This window comes from Corvus hawaiiensis, chromosome 2, assembly GCF_020740725.1.
Source record: "Corvus hawaiiensis isolate bCorHaw1 chromosome 2, bCorHaw1.pri.cur, whole genome shotgun sequence".
Taxonomy (NCBI): Eukaryota; Metazoa; Chordata; class Aves; order Passeriformes; family Corvidae; genus Corvus; species Corvus hawaiiensis.
In genome coordinates, this window is record NC_063214.1 from 114,416,534 (window position 1) to 114,439,923 (window position 23,390).

Here is a 23,390-nt window from a genome sequence, read left to right on the forward strand (position 1 = left end):
TAATTGTGAGTTGAACAAATTTAAAACCTAGTAATGTCTTTTTTACAGACAAGGCTTTGAATTAATGACTGTTGTGAACTATCTTGAAGCAAATCTAGGGCAAAGATAAATGCAGAAATACTCATGTTTTGCTAAGAAAACTGGTTGATTCCCAAACTCTGTTGCTTTAAAATACTGCCAGGATAGCAGGTATCACAGTACATATTTCAGTGAGCCAAGGAATGCAAATCCATTGTGGGAATTCAAAAACTCAACTTAAAAGGAAAATCAATTTTTCTTAAAGATTGTCATTAGGTGTAAGATGGTCCAATTACAGTTTAAATCAACTAGGCTTGGGTTCTGCTTTGGGTTGGTGGTGGGGTTTGTTTGCATTTTTTTTTTGTTTGTTTGTTTGTTTTGTTTTAATACAAATTTCACATTCCCTTGCTGGTTTTAGAAAGCAGACCTACCCTCTGACATTGCTTTGTTTTGACCATTAATCTATCTATTCATAGAGTCAATACAATGTTAAACACAAAGTACATATGGACTTTGGGAACCTGTTAACATTTAGCTGTTAATATAGGTTTTTTGGCACAACAAATATAGAAACAGGTAATTATTCAAAATTCTTGTTTATCGAAGAGCAACCAGGCAAATGTATTTGACTAAAAAAATTCACACCAAACCAAATTTTTAGGATAGTTCTTGTATTACTGTATTTGCACAACTTCTATGGTGCAAAAATAATTTAGAGAGGAAACAGGAAAAATTGTTATGTGAGTTGAAAAGCTGAGATCACTATTTATTAGTTTCTATCATACAAGACTGAACTCCCACATTACTCTCTCATACACACACACAAAATGAATAAAAAAATCAAAGATGCAAATAATGCAATTGCCATATAAATTGGAAGTTCCACTTCTCTCTGATAGGAAAAAAAATTCATTCTCACTTATAATGGGAAGTTCCTAACCAAAAGGATTGCATACATTTACCAGTTTAAATTTGACTTGATCTTCTGCATAATCAAATATAAATTTATACCTACACATGACTTTCGTAACTAGACTATTTTCCAACACTGAAATAAAAATCCAACATGATTACACAGCTTTGTTATATCTTAATTAAAAAATAATTGTAAGATGACCTTTCCTGGAGCACTGAACACATTTAAATTATAATTATCTTGAAGAAATGTCTTATGATTTAAAAAAATCACTAAAATACTTATTTTAAGATCCTTGTTCTTGTTATCTCATTTGAAAATATATGTTAGGAAAAAAACCCAGTTGGTTAGTATTACATAGTCTATGAACATTTCAAATATTTCCTGGAATCTTGTAAAAAAGTAGAGGATGAAAATATTTTTAATGACAGACCTAGTTGAAAAAGAAAATTCTGCAAACATTCGCAAGACTAAACTTTGCTGCTTCATAGGCTAACATTTCCAAGAGTAACCATCAGCACAATTCAGATGAATGTTGCAACTGCTCCAATTTTTAATATTTTTGTGGGCAGTGAGAGTTAAACAGAATTTAGTATTTTTTAACTCTCATAATCAATGGAGATCTAAGGCCACTCTGTTACAAAAATACAGATTCCAAGCACTTCTACTTCATCAGCCTGATGGTTCATGATATTCCAAGTGTGAAAGTCTTATTTCCAGCTAAGAATAGTAATTGCATTCAGTTCCCAGGATTAATTATTTTTTAGTATAATTTTTTGAAAAATGAATGAAGGGTATATAAAGCATCAAAATTAAACTGCATATTTTTCAAGGACTGTTTGATTTTAGAAGGTATCTTCTTAGATGTACCATCTGCACTTTGTATGTATGAAGGGTGGCAGATTCTGTTACAGGGTGCTGAGGAACCTCTCTCTTTCCTTGCATATTACTGTTCTTCAAATCCTAATTTAGCACCATTTCTTCCTTCCAGAAATTAGCTTCTAAAGCTGTTCCTCATGAATAAAGAAATTTATTATCTCAGTGCCTCAGAACCCCTGTGATCAATCGTGTTTGCCATCTCCTGTAATCCCATATCCAAAGATAAGTGATGTAATATAAAAGACATTGGTCTCACTTGTAAATTCAGCAAATTGAAACCTGACCACAGCTCCTTTAATGAAAAGTTCATTCCCATTCAAATGTATCTAATGCAATGTTTTATTTTCAGTACCTTCTCCATTCAAGGACACCATGACTCTTCTTCAAAAAAACCCCACGCAAGTTTTTAAAAAAAGCAAACTCTTTACACTGAGGTTAAAAATTTCCATAATCATACAGAGGAATACAAAAAATCCTTCTTGATCCCTGGGCCTCCTTGGGGCCAATGAAGAGCCCAAACTTTGAAGACCCAAGCTGGGCAGCTGTTGGATGAGACTGCCACATCAGCCAAACAGCAGAAGCCACAGCCCCAAGTGCACAAGGTCCCTGCTCATCTTGCCTTGATCAAAACTAAAACTCATCAACACCACAATGGTGGACTAAGATAAAAGCACTCCATGTTTCTCAGTCACACAAAATCAGGATAGAAAGGAAATGCACAATGTCCTAACAGCTGGAATATGGTAAATGTGGTGTCCATATTCATTTGAGACGTGTGCTCAAAACGAAGCAAAGTGGAACCTAAGTAAATACTTTTTACAGTTTAACAATGAGGGCACATCTGGACACAGTGGGAAGTGAGAGCTTTAGCTCTGGGATTCTTGTGGAACAGGACTTTTCCTATCATAATATCTAGTTATACAAGGAGATTATTAGCATCTGTGCCTATGAAGAAAAAGTCAGGTATCTAGCAACTGGGTCTAAAATGAGGCATGTTCTTTTGAATCTCACTTCACTGACTGCAGCATCCTTCCCCTCACAGTCCCAAGTGAATGAATTCTCATTATTGTTATTTCTTTCTTTCTTTTCTTCACTCTCCACTATTTACTACAATTAGCAACTTCAGTCTAAACATGTCCTTCCACAGTGGATCTTTTTTCCAATACTCTCCTCCTTCCCTTGTTATCTTTGTTCACCTAAACTTCCCACTTTCAGCTTTCTCTTATTCATCATTACAAATTATTCACAAAACAGCCTTTTTTAATTATTTACAACAGCGCCAGACCCAACCTTAACAGTGTCTGATAGTTCCATCCTATATTATCTTTACTACTACCTGAAAACGTTTCAGGAATAATTAAAGAAACACTTTGGAGGTAAGAAAGTAACACAGTTTTATGGGAAAAAGATAAAAAAATCATTATTTGTTTTACTAATTCTAATTATTTAAACAATCAAAACAGATCTTTGTTCCTTACAGCAAGGAAAAGAAACAGTAAAAACTTAGTACAAAAGCAGCTAGGACTACTAGCCATATGTATAGATGGGTTGAGTAAAAAATTATAGCACTAGTAACTGATTATGCATATCCAGTTCGACTCCAAAAACACAGCCCACGTTTATTACTGTTTTCTAGGTGACTTCTAAGGTGACTTAAGTAAATATGACAAAAATTTACAGTTTAGAGAGACTGGAAATCATGCAATAATTTAGTTATTTAGTCTTCAATTTGACAGGTAAAAAATGGATCAAGTAGTACTAATGTAAGGGTGTTTTCTCTTCTGTCCATCCATTGCTTAACATGATTATACCTGCGGGAATCAAGTAGAAAGGTGGAATAGAAATCCAAAAGAGAGTAACAGATTTCCAGATATTCTGGATTTAACCTACAACATGTGTCCCAAAGGTTTTCACGAGCCTAAATAATTCATTGAACCATGGGAGCTGTAGATGGGCTTTTTTCCTTTTTTTCTTTTTTTTTTGTGAGGAAAGGGGAGAATTTAGACTACCTAAAACCATACATCAGCTCCAGTTTTCACTGCAGAACACCAACCCCCCTCAAAAAAGGTTTCTCCAGTTAATGCCACCAGAATTCCTACACTGCCATTTTTAAACAGATAGTTGGCACGAATTTATTACAAAAAGTTAATAGGAATATATTTCATAATTTAGTCTGCATAGTGGATACCGAGATATTTTTAATGTGTAAACTCTTTGCTATGCCAGTAGCAGAATTTCTCCCCTGTATTTGTCACAAGCAAATATAAGACTTTCTGTTCATGGAACAAAATACTTCCTTCTGCACATTAGTTTCATTTCTCACATGAAAATTTATTCAGTGCTATTATCCACCATTATGTGTTTTATAATATAACTAAGATAATTATCCTCCACTCTTCCACAGTACATGTAGTTTTAGAACTCACATTGCATCTTAGCATGTCTAGTGGTGCAAGGAGTGTTCCTGTTACGTTCTGTCTTGATCCCATCTACAACTTCAGAGCAGTTAGAATTTTCATTAAGTATTGCCTAGTGACTGTGATATTAAGGGACTTTAGTTATGAAAAGTCAATAAAATGTTACCACAGCAGCGGATTAGCTATAATCCCAAAGGAAACTATTTGAGTCTAAGAGGACACAATTACAATTGTTGTCCCACTACAAATACACAACAGATTAAAGTTACGATGTAACATTCCCTCATTTTATTTGTTTTATATTACTTTTCAAACAAAAGGCATAAATTTAGCAACATCAAATCACAAGGGAAAGTTTTTTTCCTCTTAGCACTGGGAACCATACTCAGGGAACTGTCTAACTGGAAAGCTGGAATAACACTGCTGCCCAGCAATTGCTCTGAGGCCAGGTACCATCAGGGCACAAGGGAAACTAAAACCCAGAGTGTTGCTATCATCCATAGGATGCTATACTTGAATTCTTCATAAGAAAAAGCCTTGTTTATTTGGCAATGTTACTATTACAGATTTATTCACAAGTAATAACTGATTGTTTAATGGACTGCCTTGGAGGACTTTTTGTTTCTAGATGTTGAAATCTTGGGAAAATATATATAGGTTGGAATGCTACATAAGAGGGGAGCTATGTCTTATTAGAAAAACTTGTGGTGTTCCAAAACTATATTGCATTGATTGCAAGACAAGAAAAGTCTATTGGCTTAAAAAAAATAAATCCCACTTCTTACAAAAATATCCATCATGAAGGACACTACACAGATACCTATTACATACAATATGAAAGCTTTTTTAATTGACAGGTATTTTTCAGAAATAAAGTAAAATGTTAGTGCTTTTCTTAAGTGCAACCAAGTTTTCTTAAAGGAAGGACATCATAATAGCATAGGGTGACAAAGTAGCTTCAGAATGAACATGCAAAACATTACAGTGTCTGAGGGGAATTGGGATTAATAACTGTCAGATTACAGATGTGTGAGAAAAAAACAACTTCACACCATTTCCTGAAATATAAAAGCAATTCAGTCCTACAAATCAAGGACAACTAAATTTAATTGCAGCACCAGACAAGTGTGTTTCTCACCTCTACTCTGGACAGTCCCAACAATGCAGTTGCAACTCGAACACTGCTGCTCTGCAGAGTCCCAGTCATCAACCTCCTTTCATACTCAATAGCTGACATCTGCTGCTGTGCAGCAAGAGCCAGGGCTCTCTCTCTTGACTCATTGATCAATGGAATCCTCAGATTTTCCTCCAGAGTCTGACCAAGTCCACATTTCAAATATAAAACTGGCCGTACTGTGCTTGCATCTGTTAAAAAACCCAAACAAATGAAAGAGCAAAACAAAAACAAAACCACACACCACATTTGTCAGATTCTGGTGGAACTTCAGAGTTTTTAAAATTTCTAACCTCCAAAGAAAAGTCAGAATACAAAATTCCACCAATGTTTAGTTCCATGCTATTTATCCAGTACACACCATTTATTACATATAATACTTTATTTTTCAACATAATAGGGAAGCAAAAATTAGCAGACTGAAATCCAGCCCAAAATTTAGCTAATAGAGCTAAGAAATAGCTAATAAATTAGCTAATAAAAAAATCCCAAACTTCAGCATTACTACTATTATCACAGTATTAAAAGTTTACCAAAGTCTTTCTGCTACCTACACAACACAGCCATGGTTTTACCCCTCTAGATGATATTAGATCCCCTCTAAAAGAAACCTCCAGAAATTATTTCAAGTAGCAGCTACACTGTTTCTGAAATAGGATTGACAGGAGTTTATCCCTGGCTGTTTGAAGGCAAAAGCATTGGCATATCTGTCAAATCACATCACTGCACATAAAACTCATGTGTTTGAAAACTAGAAAAATTCTAGAAAAAGATTACTTGTCCTGGTTCATCTGGCTAGCAACCTATATTCAGAAGAAGAAAATTAGAAAAATTATGAAAATGTATTTATGTACACTATGTTGAAAACAATACAAGAAAGATGAAGATCACCAACAACCAGCTGATGCTCTGAAGAGAATGGACTGGCAAACATTAGAGGAAATATTGCATATTTCAATTACAATGTATTTTTTACACTTCACTACAAACAACTTTTTTTACCACATGTACTTGATTAATCCTAAGAAAAATGCATGGAAACAAAAGAACATTTACAAAAAAAAATTTGCTCTATTTTACTCTTCTCCCTTCTATTCACTGTACCTTCTGAGGTATCGGTAGCACACAAAATATTTGGACTATCCAATGCAGGCAATTCTGAAGGCAAAGGTAAATCGCCTATTCCCTCTATCAGGTATACAAAGTCTCCAATCTGCAACACAAGGACACACATCCACACACATCAGAAAGCAACTCATGCAGAACAGAAGGCAAAATATCAAAAGTAAAAGCAAAGGTATCCTAGTAATGCCGAAGATCTGACCTGTGCAATAATTTATATATTCAGGAGACCTGGTTTTTTAAACTATGCCTAAATAGAAGAAAATTATTATTTCAAGCCATGCTGTGATAATAAAGTAACTTTAATGGAAAATAATAAATCTGAAAAGTCAAGAAATTTCAAAAGGCAGAACCCTTTTAAACTCCTCATACAATTTAATTGAATAAGGGTACCCTGACCCATAAATACAGAAAAAATGTGAATTCTTCCTATGTGCTACAGTTACTTCTAATTTAAATATGCTCATGATCAACCTTCATTGCTCTTCACCATTTAGAATTTTTTTTAAAAATGTTTACAATAGTTTTGAGCCAGAAACATTCCTCTAGAAAATAAAAAAGAGCAGAAGTCAAGGCAGGTTGGCATCATGTACAAATTCTTTAAAAAGAAATAAATTTAATAAATCTTAATTATTTCAATAAAAAATGGAAAATTTACAGAAGCTTGAAAGTAAATATAAATATGACCTAGAACAAAGAAAGACAGTCATTTTTCACAGAGGAAAGGATAAATTAACTAGCAGAGAAATAACACTCTGAATTATAGGTGGAATGAAAAAAATAAGGTGTAAATGAAAGACAGAAAAGTATTTTTGAGGAAAAGAAAACTCGCTGAAAGTACTCCAAATTAGAAAGTCCACAATCAGAATGGCTCAAACTAAAAAGATATATAAGTTAGGTACCATTTCTCTATCTGAACTAGGCAGGAGATTTAACACATATACTAATATTGCTTTGATAACTTCTTTGTCTTTACCACAATTTTTTTTCAGACAATTGTAGCTTCTACTGATTGCAAGATAAAGAATTAAATGCCTCCACAACAACCAATATAATTTACACAGTCAGTCTCTCTTTATTTCCATAAACCATATTCTGTAAAACTCTGCCCTAAAAACATGTATTCTGTCTTTGATTCTTCATTCCAGATATGAAAGCAATAATTTAGTTCTATAATTTAGTGCATCTGCCAACCAATACAATATTTTCCTTTTAATACTGCTCAGTAACATAAGAAAACCCTGTTTTTCCCTTTGCCTACATTTTTAGTTTCATCAGATATTTATGTTAAGGCTGAAAACACTGCAATTGTATTTCTGACCCAGCAGAAGGAAAGCTATTCAACTTTGATGGCATTTTCTCCCTTTCCTTGATTCAAGAGCTCACACAAATCTTCCTTGAGAAGGATTAAAGAAACCTGCAGCAAAATTGGATTCCCACACACAAATAGCCACTCCTGGGAACCAATTTAAAAAGGAATTATTCCTGTTTGACACAGTGATTTGGCTCCATAAGGGCCCTTAACAAGCTCACAGCACATACAATTAATTTTATGAAGGTGCTGGTTGCTGGGATGCCATTCTGCTATCAGTTACTTTTCCTGTCCTTGCTGACATCAACATGCTTATAGGAAGGAACAAACTTCCCTAATTTCCTCTTGGCTTTGAAGAATTGTGGGGGTTTGATCTCCACAGAATGCAAATCCTGTTCTCTTTCCACTGAGCTTTTTTCCTGAGGCTTTGGAACAGAATGGGTATTTCAGTGTACTTTGAGAGTTTAACTCTCTTAATGGTTTATACTTCCATTTTCCATCAGCTGCAAACAGGACAGCATCAAGACTGTGTAGGGTTTACTGTTAATGAAAACAGTTAATAAAAGAGCTGTTGAACTATTTATCCAATCACATTGCTAACTGATATTTCAAAAGAATGAAGAGCTACTAGAAATTTTCTGTTTCTCATGCAAGCCAGTAAGAGAAACAGATAGCAAAGTGTTCTCTCAATAAACAATATAATTTTATATTAGACATTTAGCTGTAAAAGTCTGGACAAGCACTCTTAAACTATGATTTAATATATTATTATCATTAAAAATTCCACGTTGTTCACACTTAAATTAGTTCCTAGAAACAAAGATATATTTTAAAAAGCAACCCAGTTATGTTTAACAATATGTAATAACACCTATGAAAGGACCTATGTTAAAAATCTGGAAAATATCCATTTCAATTTTTCCTAAAAAACAATGAAATACTGAAACAATCCTTTGAGGAATGTTATAAATGGCTTGTACTGTCATTTCAAACCTTATAAAAGTGAACATAAAGATTATTTCAAAATAAGGAACATCCTTGAGGAAGCCAGAAACTTTGAATCAGTGTATCCTCTTGCTGTTATTACAGATATAGAGCTGCTGCAGTGACAGATAGGATTCCTAATCAGATTCAAGCCTAGTGATTTAAATCTCAATACCTTTTTCATTGATTGTAATGAAGGAGCAGATCTACTCTGACTAATATTTTGGTCTGTTTGTCAAAAAGGGTAGGAAAGGTAGGTAGGAAGAAATCACAGAAATGCTAAATTAAATTATTTATTAGATTTTTTATATATCACAAGTCCATATTTGAATGACACAAGACTCCTCATTGTGTAAAGGTCATTTGATCATCATACAGCATGGTGGCTGCACTTTGTCAGTTAGATAATGGTATGACTGAAATATTGCAGCCATATATACAATATTTAAGAAAGCCAGATTCTTCCTGTGCCTATACTGTACAGCTCTAAAATAATGTTAGCTATCTTGCAGTTTCATCTTTCCCTAGGAGATTTTATACAATTCCTCACAAATTATGCAATCATGTAGATGGAGCTAATTTTTCTAACCTGAGGTTCTGCATATCAAAAATTTTGCACTTTGAGGAGACTTTAAATGCATCACATCTACTCAGCTAAGCTGGAAGGACCAGGTGTTCCAGAAAAAGGTACCATTCAGGACTTAACAGCAGCTTCTCTGAGGCATTAATGCTTCCTACTGTGGAAAGGTCAACTAAATCTTTGTTAAGAACAGTGACCAGTAGCTAGGTGTCTAAATTTACTTCTACATCACCACTGGAGGCAACACTGGGGCTTTCAGAAATAAACTTTTCCTTTTCCACCTGAAGTATGACCATCCTACAGCTCTGACCACATCTCTTAGATTAACACTCTTTCCTTAACATGTCTCAGTTTCCCTTCTCTTCACTATATTATTTAGCTTTCAGGCTCTATTCTTTATGTAGCAAGAGCCTACTATTCTCAGCCAGGGTGTATACTTCTGCTTCTAAGAAAGAAACAAACAGGTAAATTGTCAATAGCGGAGATTAAAAGGGTATAAAATCACAACAGGTAAAAGGAAATTCTTCTCAGATTTGCTCCCAGACAGCAGTAGGCCAGGTTCTTCCTTGTCTGGAGACTGCATCTAGATATTCCATTGAATGAAACTGATGAACCTAAAATTCTTTATGAATGTACTGCTGTTGATGTGTATTTTCTTCCCTAATAATTTCTCCCTTTGAATGATGCTAGGCACTGGATTGATTTTCCACTGAACCATCCACAAAGATTGCTAACCTCTGACATGAGGACATTAATACATTCTCTTTGGGGGGGATTCCCTGGTGTCAACAAGGCATGAGCTCACTATTTCAGTGTATTTTCAACAGAAAATCCCTCTTCTATCTCTGTTAATTTTCAAGAAAATCAAGATAACTGTACACTCTTTAAGACATCCAGTCATAGGGGTTTTTTCTTTTAAAAATGGCCAGTATTTTCAAATACTGGACAGAGTCAGAAAGACAGGCTTGGGCATCATTGTATTAGTCTTATTTTCCTTTATGAACAAGATAAAAAAATTAAGCTGGCCAAATGGCATAGCCAAAGTCACGTTTAAACATTTAAAATCCCATCAAATATACAAACAGCAGACACTAGCAGAAGTTCCATGTTCTGTAGAAGGGAAAAATATGGAAGATGAGAATGTGCAGGAGAGAAAGAAAAAGTCATTTAGTTTTAGGTGCATTGTTACAAATCATCAAAACATGGCAGAGAGAAAGGCAGAGGCATGTAATTGCACAGAGGGAAAGCTGAAACACAGAGGCAGTGTTATGAAAGTAAGAAGCAGAATGCAAGCCTTGAGATTGGCCACACATAAAAGAAGATTAGAAAAACAACAGGGTTTTGAAAAACATTGACAACCAGAGACAAAACACAGTAGACAGGTTAAAGAGGTGAAAAGATGGACTAAAGACAGAAATAAGATTGTGACTTCTGAAATAAAGGATTACAGGAATATCAAGAAGCTGGATTGCAAGGTTTTAAGTTCTGAAATTTGATCAAAATCAGATCTTGGTAATTTAATTGAATTTCAATTAAGTATATATGGCAAAACCTAGGCTACATTAATCAAGAGAGACTGAAAGGTTGTGGAGTCAGTATTCATGTACAGTCTTTTCTGAATGGAACTCTGATTGACAGAAAAATTTAAAAAGAGACAGTAAGGAAAATTATTATTCTATTTTGATAGCATACCCTAAATACAGTGATAAATACATGGATAAGTACAGAACACTAAAGTCTTTATCCATTCCCTGCCTATGCATTATTCTTGTGCCCACATCAAGAGAAATTATTTAAATTTCTTTTCTTTTCTGAAGTTCATATGCCTAGAAAAGCCACCAAAATAACATTCCTAGCAGTATTACTTTTTATCATTTAATGATTTTAAAGTGAAAAGTTGCCTGCAGCATTTCATAGAATTCTAATTATGCAGAGATTAAAGGACAGTAAACTTTGGTTTAAATTTCTTAGCCGAAGCCTGAAATCTAATGTAAATCTCCAACCAACTTTTTAAGACACTTCATCCTCCGCGAATTATAGAAATACTATGTTTTCATGGAAAAAAAAGCAGAAAGAGTTTCATTTCCAAACACCAGCACATAGATCACATCTTTATAATTACACGTGCATGCAAAGACATTACCTTAAAATATATACATAATTAATTTGTATCTTCATAGAATCATAGATTATGCTGAGTTGGAAGGGACCCACTAGGATCCTTGAAGTTCAATTCTTGGCCCTGCACAGGACCATCCCCAAGAGTCGTCCCATGTTCCTCAGAGCATTGTCAAAATGCTTCTTGAGCTCTGTCAGGCTGGTGCTGTGACCACTGCCCTGGGAGCCTGTTCCAGTGCCCAACCACCCTCTGGGGGAAGAACCTTTTTCTAAGATCCAACCTAAACCTCTCCAACACAACTTCAAGCCATTCCCCTGTCACTGCCACCACAGAGCAGAGATCAGTGCCTGCCCCTCCTCTTCCCTTCATGAGGAAGTTGTCACTGCAGCGAGGTCTCCCCTCAGTCTCCCCCAGGCTGAACAGACCAAGTGCCCTCAGACACTCCTTGTACAGCTTCCCTTCAAGGCCCTTCACCATCCTCACGGCCTCCTCTGGAAGCTCTCTAATGGCTTAGGGTCTTTTTTTATGTTGTGGCACCCAAAGCTGCCCCCAGCACTTGAGGTGAGGCTGCCCCAGTGCAGAGCAGAGCAGGACAATCCCTCCCCTGCCTGGCTGGCGATGCTGTGCCTGATGCCCCCCAGGACATGCTTGGCCCTCCTGGCTGCCAGGACACTGCTGGCTCAGGTTCAAGCTGCCCTTGATAAGGACTCCCAGGTCCCTTTCCACAGTGCTGCTCTCATTTACCCTATCCACACATAACTGGCAAATGTCCTGATTCTTACCTGACATGATAAACACAGAACACACGTTCTATTCTTACCTTTTCATTACCCAGAATGACAGTGCAGTAACGCTTTTCCTGATGAAAGGGAAGGAAGTGAATATCTAAGGCTGCAGAACCTTTCCCTTTCAAGAACAGTTTTTCAATCGGACTGAAGAACTCATGCAGGAGGCCAGATTGATCAGCTGTTAAAATAAATTTAAGTGGGTGTTTAGATACAACAGCATAGGTTGTAAAATAAAGTAGTGGCATGAGTTTAAATATAAGGATACTGTATACAGCCTCCTGTAGCAATCAGTATTTAAGGCACACCTGTAATCAGTAATCAGTATTTACAGTGACAGTTGTGTAGATGTGCTGCAACATTGCATGCTGTATTATTTAAATACATTTTGCTAATTACCTGTGTTCTTATTGTGTTCATTGAAACAAAACTGGGGAAAACAGACAGTTCTCAACATTAAAAACTCCTTAAGGAGGCACAGCCTCTAAAAAAAGATCTACTTACATCAGAAGGAAAAGTATAATTTACTGCTATTGAAACAAAGGATCTCACTCTTAGAGCAGCAACTATGTCTGAAATCCTCTACCACAGGCAAAACCTAAATACTGGCACATGGGCTTTTCTGCACTGCTTTCACAAAAGCATTATGCTGAGAAAGAATCTCAGGGCTGAATCTGGCAGAGTCTGGCTTTCTCACTGTATGTTTTCCATCTGCTAAGCATATTTTGACAATGCAGAACCAGACCTTCATTCAAGCTTTGCTGGCTGGGTTTCTAGGCAGGACAGCAGACTTAAGAATACGTGTGAAAGTTAAAACAGCAGAAGTGAGTGAGATTACATAAGAAAACTATGCCAGACTCTGGCCAGATAGATAGAACTGGAATGGGACAGCCACAACTTCTCTGAGTAACCTGTTCCAGTGCCTCACCATCCTCACAGTAAGAATTTCTTCCTCATATGTAATCTAAACCTGCCTTCTTTCAGTTTAAAGACATCACCTCTTGCTCTATCACTACATACTCTTGTAAAAAGTCCCTCTCCAGCTCTCTTGTAGCCCCCTGTAGGTACTGGAAAGCCACAATAAGATCACCCCAGAGCCTTTTCTTCTCCAGGCTGAATTTTTGACTGTAATACACAATTTAAGGCCAACATTTTATGAAAACTATAAATAATAGTTAATGAGCATATCCATAAATAGTATTTATTGAACATACTTAGATGTCAAAATCTTTCTTCTGTAGATAATCTCATTTCTCCTGTAGTGAAACATGAGGTATTATATAGAAGTACTTACAGCAAGTGTCTTTGTTTGAATCTTCAGGCAGTGCACCATTTTTTGAATTTAATATGTTATTTTCAGAACTAAAAGAAAAAAAATAAAGCAATATTCTAAAGCTATACATTTCTGTTTCTAATCAATAGCTTATTTCCCCTTTTTATTAATAAATACTTCAATACTAAAAAATACTAATAGATACTTTGTGGTTTTTAACACGAAAAAACCCCACCAAAATAGACCACTATATTTTGGAACCATTTTCCTACCAATAATGTTAAAAACCACCTCATTTACTTGAGGTGGCTACAGGAATGACCCATATTAACTAACATTGCAGTTAATCATTCAAAAGAAACCTAATGTAATCAAGGATTTATCTAAAGGAGAAAGGGATGACTCTTAACCTAAACACCTTCACTCTGTTCATGACAATACTGATTTTCAAGTGTATTTGAAAAGAACAGATATACTCAGAAAAAAATAGCTTAGAATAAAATCTCCTCTGAACTCCCATCCCCCAAAGCAAACTGTGCTCCTGACCATCATATTTTCTTCCTGTGACTTTATGTAGTTTTCTCTCCTTCTTCACTTTTCTACCATTGCTGACAGGTGTTAAGATTGTGCAGTTACATTTATGGAAGGAGAGTTTTGCTTAATTTACAACAAGCACAGAGCTCAAAGATGCTGAAAACAATACTGTAATGTATCTCAAAAAATACTGCGAGTCTCAGCTCAAGACTCAGATTTAATAATATTCACACATAAAAGTCATTCCACCCAGCAGTAAAATTTGATGAACCAGCATATAGTAAACAATTATTACATACAGTGTTTGATGTTGGGTCTTTCAAAATAAATAGGTAATCTTGCTGGGCTAAGAAAAAATCACAACCTTAAATAAATGGACTTGTAAAATTCTCAGAATATGTTATCCTGGAGATTTGTTTTAATACCTATACTTAAAGATCATTTTTCAGACAGGAAAATTATCTCTGAGTTATATGCATAAAACATACTATTTATTCTGTACTTTACAAATAAGTATCTCACATTAAAAAAAATACGAATTTTATAAAAAATGTCATTTCTTTTAATACTTTATCTTTGAATGAGAATGTGAAGTCATGCTTGCAAAAACAGAAACTACAGCAGAAGAATCACTGTAAAAGTAAAAAATAGCTCAAGAGCTGCATGAAATAATAGTAAGAATAGTACAACTAAATACATTACATTTTTTCACTGGTGTGAATTATACATTGAATAAGTCCTATTTTCAGATCTAAACAACTGAGAAACTCACTGGACTGATTTAACACAGTATTGAACTTCACTCAATACCAATTTTTTTCTTACACCAATGAACAAAGCACTTGCAGGTAAGTGATGGGAAAAGAAAACAAACGTGTGTTGTGGAAGACGAGAACATTGTGTCTCATTCTTCCATAACAAAAAGAAATAGCATCTTGTTCAATAATAAAATCAAAAGGAATAAAGTTCAGAAGGTATAAGAAGCTTGGTTATGTTCCAAGTCTTGTTCAATACATCCTCTTTCAATACACAGAGAAATAAGGAAAAAGATTAGGCAGAAGAGCTTAAAGCTGCCATAAAATAAGTCTACACAGACTGTTCACTGCACCTGGGTCAGACAAATCCCTGGGATCAACAGAGAATGTGGAATGAATGGCTCAAAAGCAGCCCTGTGGAGGAGGACTTGGGCATATTGGTAAATGAAAAAATACACACAAGCTGGCAATGTGCACTCACAGCCCAGAGAGCCCAACGTGTCCTGGGCTGCATCCGAAGTACCACAGGCAGCAGGTGAGGGAGGGAACTCTGCCCCTCTGCTCGGCTCTGGTGAGACCCCCACCTGCAGTGCTGCATCCAGATCTGGGGTCCCAGCATGAGAAAGATAGGAATCTGCTAGAGAAGCTCCAGAGGAGGGCCACAGAAATGGTCAGACTGCAGGAGCACCTCTCCTATGAGGCCATCCTGGAGAAAATAAGGCTCCAGGAAGACCTTATTGCAGTCTTTAAATATTTAAGGCCAGGGCAGAGGGAACTGGGGATGGGGGGGAGAGGAGAGCATCTTCTAAGAAAGAGAGAGAGAGACCAAGCAACTTCTCCAACTGCCCCTCATTTGGTTTTGGGTTTTTTGCTAACAAAGCAAGGTTATTTAACTGTTCTTTAAACGAACAAAAAGTTCAAGAGTATGCTACAGGTAAGGATGGGTTAATGAGGGCACCTCTCAGTTGCCTGGTTGAGGTGTGAATATTTCCAATTCATTCCTGCTGTGGTTTATTCTAACCAGTTCAAATTAAAATCACAGCTTGGATTGGAAGGGATCTTAAAGATCATCTAATCCAATCCACTTCCATACATTTGCATCAGTAAGAGCCTAGTATCTGCTACCTGAGTTGTCAGATACCTGTTCCAACATAACACCACAAAGCCACTGGGCTTGTCATGTCATCAGGTGTGCCAAAAATCCAGATTAAAAGGAAAATCATCTCTGCAGTCAACACTGGGAGTGTGCATACATCATCATGACATATGAACTATCCCTATGTAACAGTGTGCCTTTACTCTTCAGCCCACGCTCCAAACAAGCCAATAACTGTTTTCCATCCAAAGAATTCTCAGAAAACGAAAATTACTTTCCTTGATATATTTGGAACAGAATTTACTAGATGATCTTTACAGTCCCTTATAGCTCCAGATTTTATATATTACTGAGGGGGGAAAAAAAGTGCCAGACACCACAAGGAAATCTTAAATTCACAGAGCAGCAACTTAATCAAGGAACTTTACGATGTTTAGCAAGCAAACATCTTATTAGAGAGAAGTAATACAACAAACTGCTTAGGAATGCATTGAAAATACCAAAACATTTGAACACAAAATTCACATCTAAGATATTCACCAGTTTTCACACTCTGTGGAACAGTTTGTGATCTCAGAACAAAGAGCAGGATAGAAACTAAAACAGGAGCTGCCCAAAATAGGTACTAAGGCTTAGAGTGGGTGGATTTCTTTTATATCAAATATTAGCCATAATTGTAATGGTTCCTGATAATATATTTGTAAACTGTATTTTCTGAAACAACAAGTATTAATGCTGTATTTCATAGAGCACAGGGACACAATTTTTAGATCCTAATTTTTTCTTTATTCTTTCAGTAAGTAAATACAGGTATTCTGCATAACATAATGTTTTCCTTGGCACATGAAACAACTTAGAACAAAAGCGTAAGAATAAAATTCGGAAAACTGAAATTCTTTGGAATTCCTGATATTATCTCTAGTTTAAAAAAAAAAAAGGTAATTAATTTAACAGTAAGAAGCTATAAGCAATGCAGAATGTGATTTGAAATTCATTCATTTCATTCATTAACTTTTCCTTTTTTTGGTTTAGATTTTTTTTTTATGTAAAAATATTTATCAACATTCACAGCTTGTTTTGCAAATCAATCTGTGCAATCATGAAACAGCCTTATGGACACTGTACTGCATATGATAATCTGCTTACTCATGGTCTTAGAATAGGACTATTAGTGGAACATTGATATATCTTTACCACTTTCTAGTTTTACAGTAGGAAATCTATGAAGGAAAAGTTAGCTATTAAATGTAACCTTGAGCTTTTATTGTCATTTGATACTTTTTTTCCTAATGGGTAGAATTTAAAAATACCAACATGCTTGAAAGTTATGTACAGTTTTACATGACACAGAATTTCTGGGCCATGTGGTATGCTCCTCTGCACCTGGTTTTCCTTCTCCCACAGGGAGCAGACCATGCTGGCACACAGGTGTAGACCAAGGATAATAATTGAAGTGTCAAGGGCTTGGAAAAGCACAGAAAAGTGGATAACTTGAAAACATCTTGGCCTACTATACTTAAAAGAAAAACTATGTCAACTGGATTAATAAAAAATGTACTGTGCTTCTCACCAAACACCATCCAGTTCTCCATGAATAAAGAGATCTTGCCTTCAACCACTGAAGGACATTGCCTACTGTTAGATTTTTGGGCTTAGACAGTGCTGTGCTCCAGCAAGAACATAGTTCCTCGGGGCTCTAGCTCCAGACTGGGACCTTTCCAGTCACACTGTGATGAGCCCATGCCACAGTGACTAAAGACTGGTCTCCTCTCTGGTTTGAATGACACCATTTTGGGTGCCTGTGACACTGCCAGAAGGGAAAGCTGGGAGGTAAAATGGTCACCTGCCAGGCAAAGCTCCCTACAGTGAGGTTTCAAGTGGATCTGACATATCTGGAGGCACAGGATGAGGATGCAGAAGGAGCTCTGAGCCCAGGTGGTCATGCTGGGATGATTAAGTCATCATTTGTATGCCTTGGTCCTGACATCAGTCTCACAGACACAACTAGCCAAAGGGCAAGCACTGATTTTATGGTCGTTTTATGCTTACAGAGCACTTAGAGAAATTGGGCCTCAATTTGTACACGGCATTTTCTGGATGTACCAAAAGAATAAAAATGATTGAGGGCAAAATCTTCTTACTGATCAATTATGAAATATATGTACACTACTTTTTTAACGCAAATCTCAGAAGTTTGTTCCATTCAAGAAAAAAATCTTCTGTAAAGGGGCATTTAAGAGGCTTCTGTTATCATAGATGACAGAAACATCTAAAAATATAGCAAATCAGTGCTGGAAATTTCTAAAGACTTAAGATGCCCTGAAATCAATTTCAGTAAGAATGAGATCTGGATGTGTGACTAAAATTACACAATTTATACTGATTGTCTGGGGATAAATTAAGCTGAAATATGCAAGAAGATTAAAAAATCCTTTTCTATTATTATACACTTATTTAATTTAGCAGAAAAAGTAGCATAAATTACACTTTAGAAAACTATTTCCAGTTAAAATATGTGTATATTTTTTCTTAATAATGAAATGTTCAATATTTTTCTGGTTTTTAATTTTTTTGTTTTTTTAAAAAAAAATTTCAAAAGGATTTGTAAAATAGTCTGAATTTCATGACATGGCTGTGGACCATCCTTATAATTACAATTCAACCTACAGTATTGATGAGGTAGTAGTTTATTATTTCCCAATAATCCTTGAATAAGTGTTTCAGGATTTTGAATGTTTACAGGAGCTTTAAAAATTACATGACCCAAATTGTGGAAAATACTTTAAATTATTAAATAAAGAATTAATGAATAACTAAAGAAGAACTTTTTTTTAAAATCTGTTTATAATTTTTTTGCAGTACTGTCCTGGTTTCAGCTGGGTAGAATTCTTTTAATTTCTTAGGAGCTGGCACAGTGCTCTGTTTTGGAATAGGATGAGAATAATGTTGATAACACACTGATATTTCAGTCGTGCTGAGCAGTGCTTACTCCAAGTCAAGGACTTTCCAGCTTCCCATGCTGTGCCAGGGAGCAGATTCACAAGAAGCCATGAGGGAGCATGGCCAGGATGGCTGAACTGGAGTGGCCAAAGGGACATCACAGAACATCAAACTCAGCATGAAAACCAAGCAGAGCTGGCCAGGAGAGCCCCCCATTGCTCAGGAACTGGTTGGGCATCTTCTGTGATATTTCCACATCCTCAACTGTAATTCTTTACAACAGGCAGCACACAGCTATGCACAAACAGGTAATACTAATAGAACTGTATGATTGTATTATGCATTATATCTGATATATTATAATTAGCAATTGTTATCTGGAACTTACCTAAACTTTTGCTCTTGCCTTACTTGCCTGGCTTGACATATTTTCCCTGGGTGCACCAAATAGTGTGTGGATTCCAGCAAAATTACCCTGGAGTATGACAAGCACACATAATGACTGCATTGTTAACTTGCAGAATGAAGAGGAAACTCCATTTATTCTAACTTTTAAATGCAGGCTCAGTAAAAACAGCTTATTATTTTCAATTAAAGATGCTTTAAAAGTACTTGTTGTGGTTTAACCCCAGCTTTTCTGTAAAAGATCTTCTCCCTTGGTATCAAACTAGCATTTCTTAGTGTTATTTGCAAGTAAACAATATACCCCCTGATGAAAAACTAGATTGTTCAAAACACTGGAAGCACAATACAAAGAATTTTATTTTTAGATTACTGGTTCAAGTGTTGCCCAAATTGATAATGCCTTAACGTAGCTGTCAAGTAGCTTTTGAATAATATAAAACTTAATTACATAAAACTAAATTCTTCATAAAACATTCTAAAATTCTATATAAAGCTATCATCACTTCATTGATAATTCCAAGAGAGTTATTCAAATCATAGGATTGATTCAGTCTCACTAACCACCTCAAGAACTTCAAAATAAAAAGACAGAAGCTAATTAAACTCATATGATTCCTACACACAAGGCTTGTGCCAGAGGACATTGCTGCAGCAGTGGAAACAGCCCTGTTACAGGATTGCTATTGTTCTTGTTCTTGTTGTTATTTGTATATACCAGTCCTGTTCTGCAGGGGAAAGAGAAATTTAATTTGCAGCTTCTGCAACACGTATATTCATGTTGCAGGAAAAAAAAAAAGTTGAAAATATTATGAAAGATGGTTCTTGCAAATAAATGAATGCGATGAACCAATGCTTAGTTCTACAGACTAAAGACAAAATATGGAGTCAGATCACTTAAAGATCATTTTAAAGGGTACAACAATCGATTTCCTTTGTATTAAGGAAAGCAACATTTATAACTCTGCAGTTGTTGCAGCTATGATGAATACAAATTAAAAATTAGACTAACTGATAATGATGCAAGCCCCAAGGCAAAAGCAATTTTTCTTTTGCATGCTTAATAACTTAAACAGCAGGATAAAGCAGATTGGGGAAAAAATAACCACTTATTAATTAACATGGCTTGTTTCTCTTTGTAATTCTGCTGGACCTCAGCCAAACACAAAAATACAAGCAAGGTTCATGAACTCTGTTTGATTAAAGCTCCAGCTTTACTGCTTACACTGAGAAGGATTTCAATTAAGGCTTATTTATCTTCTTTATTCATTATGATAGCTTCCACTTCATAGTGCTTGTAACAATTTTGGGAATGTAAATCCCTATTATTTAATCTCCAGGTTTTACATTTTTAAGAAGAAAATTATGGAAAAGAGTGGATAAAACAGCATGATCATTAAAGACTTGTCTTTACAGCACTGTCTACCTGAATATGCCATCAGTTTTGAAGGGATTAGTAACATTTAGGTTAAATTTCTTCAGCTCATAACATGGGGATTTGCACTTTATCATATCCTAAAAGAGAACAAAACACACAAGGCCAAGAATCAAGTTATCATCATTTTTTCCTTCTTATCTTTACATGTCCTCTATTTTTATTCTTGCCACAACCTTCCCTTCTAACAGAGTCAGAGGGGCTAAAAAAACAAGGATCACCTAAGCCCCATCTAAGTCCAGATGTGCTCAATGACTGTGGATTACAAACATGGGCCTACCTGCCCTGACTGGGACATATCTGACAACTACAGAGTCTCTGTGGTTAAAAAGCACAAATAAATTCAGAAACATCTAACAAAAGCTTGTGCTCCATCTACATGTGACATCTGAAATCACTAGGATGAAGCAGATCAGCACCTCCATAACAGAATTTCCAATAACATTCATATGCTGAAAGGGCTCCAGATTCCTTTTCAGAGCAATCAGTGCAAATGTTTACAATTTATTCAGGATCCAAATGTGATTTATGTCCTTAGGAATCTTACATATTCCTCTATGTTTTTTCCTGAATGTACGTAATCTAATATTGGAAATCTGAAAATTCACAGTTCAAAGGCTAATGCAGATGGTAACTCGTATTTTCATTCCTATCTCAGTTCCCTTTTGCCTGATATAATGTACGGAATAATTTTTTTTTTTTTTTTTTTGCGACAATGTTAATCATACACACATAAACTTACAATAGGCTCAATATTCTTAACTTCAGATTTCAGGGAGAATGTCAGTGTGGCACCATCTACTCCATCAACTTTATTTGAGATCAGTATCAACACTGCTTCAGCAGGGTGCAGGAAACGAACTGTGAATTCCACATTTACAAAGCCTTGCTTCCTATGAAAAAAAAAAAAGCACAAAACTGGGACTCAAATTACTCAGAAATGTAATTTCAGGAGCACATTTCAGAGTCTTTTTAAGGGAAGGGTCCTAGAAAAGACAGTAATTTGTTTCTTCTGAAATACTTTGTTTTATATTCTTCCGCCTAAGAGTACCTTAAAACATTCCTATCAAAGAACTAGATAGATAAAGAACACAACTGAATCCTTATTGCTTTTTACATCAGCACATAGCTCAATTTTTCTTCCCACACACACTAGCACAGGAAGTTCCCTTTCGTTAAAGTATCACCCTAAGTTAACAACTGATCCAATTTATGCTCCTCTATTTGAATAGGTTTTTCTGAGTTAAGCAGTCAGACATCCTGTTAGGCATTTTGCAGGGCAGATCTAGATAGTCTTAATCAAATTATCATTGAAGAGTGAGAAAGAAATTGGTTAAAAAACCCTTCAGAATAATTAGTAAAGCTGAGTTACTAAGAGGCAGAAAAAACAAAGTTCTCCTGTACAAGCAACAGCTTCTCTCTAATAGGAAAACTGGAGAAGATCACACAGAATGAGAGTTTAGACTAGGTACAAATTTAGACTTTATTTGCATCAGTCCTTCAATGAAGCAAGAACAAGAAGCTCTCACTTCGAAGGTCTCAAAATTTCTCTCTGAATTTGAGATTAGTCTTAAGAAGGCAGGAAGTCTCAGATTGTCAGCTCTGAATATTGATGATGAAATCCTGGAAGTTCTGCAAACCTGGCTCTTACAGCTTTCACGTTCCTACTGCAGAGCCCCCAGACAGTACCATTTATGACACTGAAGAGTTGCTGAACCCCAGAGTCGGAGGCTCCTAGATTACCTCACCATTCAAAATGTCTGGAAAAAACATGCTGTGATGCAGGCACCCAGAGGAATAAACTGCCTGAGACATACACTCCCAAAGCCACCTTAAGGATCAAGTTTTAAGAAGTCTGCTCTGGTCACAAATAGGAACAGGCAACGGCAGCATACAGAACTTTCTGGCTGATTTTTGCCCTCTGACTCATGCAACAGCTGAGAATTCGGATTTGAACTGTTGCCTTTTGTGGCAAAACCAAACGTTGCTCAGTTTCATCTATTAATCTGTGTTTTGGTCAATTTAAAGTGAGGGAAAATTCATCTTACAGAATTGTTCTATAATCTTGGGGTTTTATGCTATTCCTGTTGTGAACTGCAAGTCTACATGGCACAGTGCAGTGCCCTGGAGAGTGAGAATCTCAGATCAAGAATTAATGATGCCATATGCAATACATGAAACTCAGTTACACTGAGAATGTTACTCACATTACTATAATTTCCAAACACACCTACATTATGATCTAACATATAGAACCTGCAAGGCTCCCACAAATCTCTTCAATTCTTGGAGTTTTTAAACACTTGCAGGAAAATATTAAGAAAGCTATTAATTACAAAGAACCTATTTTTCATCTAGTGATCATGACATTATAATAAACTTGGCAGAGGTTACCGTGCATGACTGGCATTTCCACAGGTTTTTATTTCTATGCAAGTTTTCAAATATTTTTTGCTATATATAATGCCAAGCAGCGCAAAAACAAGGCCATGCACATTTTCTTCTGTCTTGATTTTGCTTTGTGGTTTGTTTTGGGTGTTTTTTAAAGCTGAAGTGAAAAATAGCCATGGTATTGACCTTTCATAGAAACACATGATATTTTCCAGGATTGAATTTATATAATAACTCTTATTTGAAGTAATTGCAACG

General features: G+C 35.8%; 1 protein-coding gene across 1 annotated transcript in view; it reads right to left on the minus strand.

Annotated features, from left to right (window-relative positions):
- Window positions 1-23,390, minus strand: part of CFAP47 (cilia and flagella associated protein 47) — a 280,168-nt gene that overhangs the window by 161,530 nt on the left and 95,248 nt on the right. The window contains exons 38-44 of the mRNA XM_048288836.1: window positions 21,484-21,634; window positions 20,733-20,821; window positions 19,293-19,379; window positions 13,601-13,668; window positions 12,342-12,487; window positions 6,509-6,617; window positions 5,369-5,595 (exon numbers count right to left, since the gene is read on the minus strand). Coding sequence (XP_048144793.1) covers window positions 5,369-5,595; window positions 6,509-6,617; window positions 12,342-12,487; window positions 13,601-13,668; window positions 19,293-19,379; window positions 20,733-20,821; window positions 21,484-21,634 — 877 coding nt within the window. The remainder of the gene's footprint in view (window positions 1-5,368; window positions 5,596-6,508; window positions 6,618-12,341; window positions 12,488-13,600; window positions 13,669-19,292; window positions 19,380-20,732; window positions 20,822-21,483; window positions 21,635-23,390) is intronic.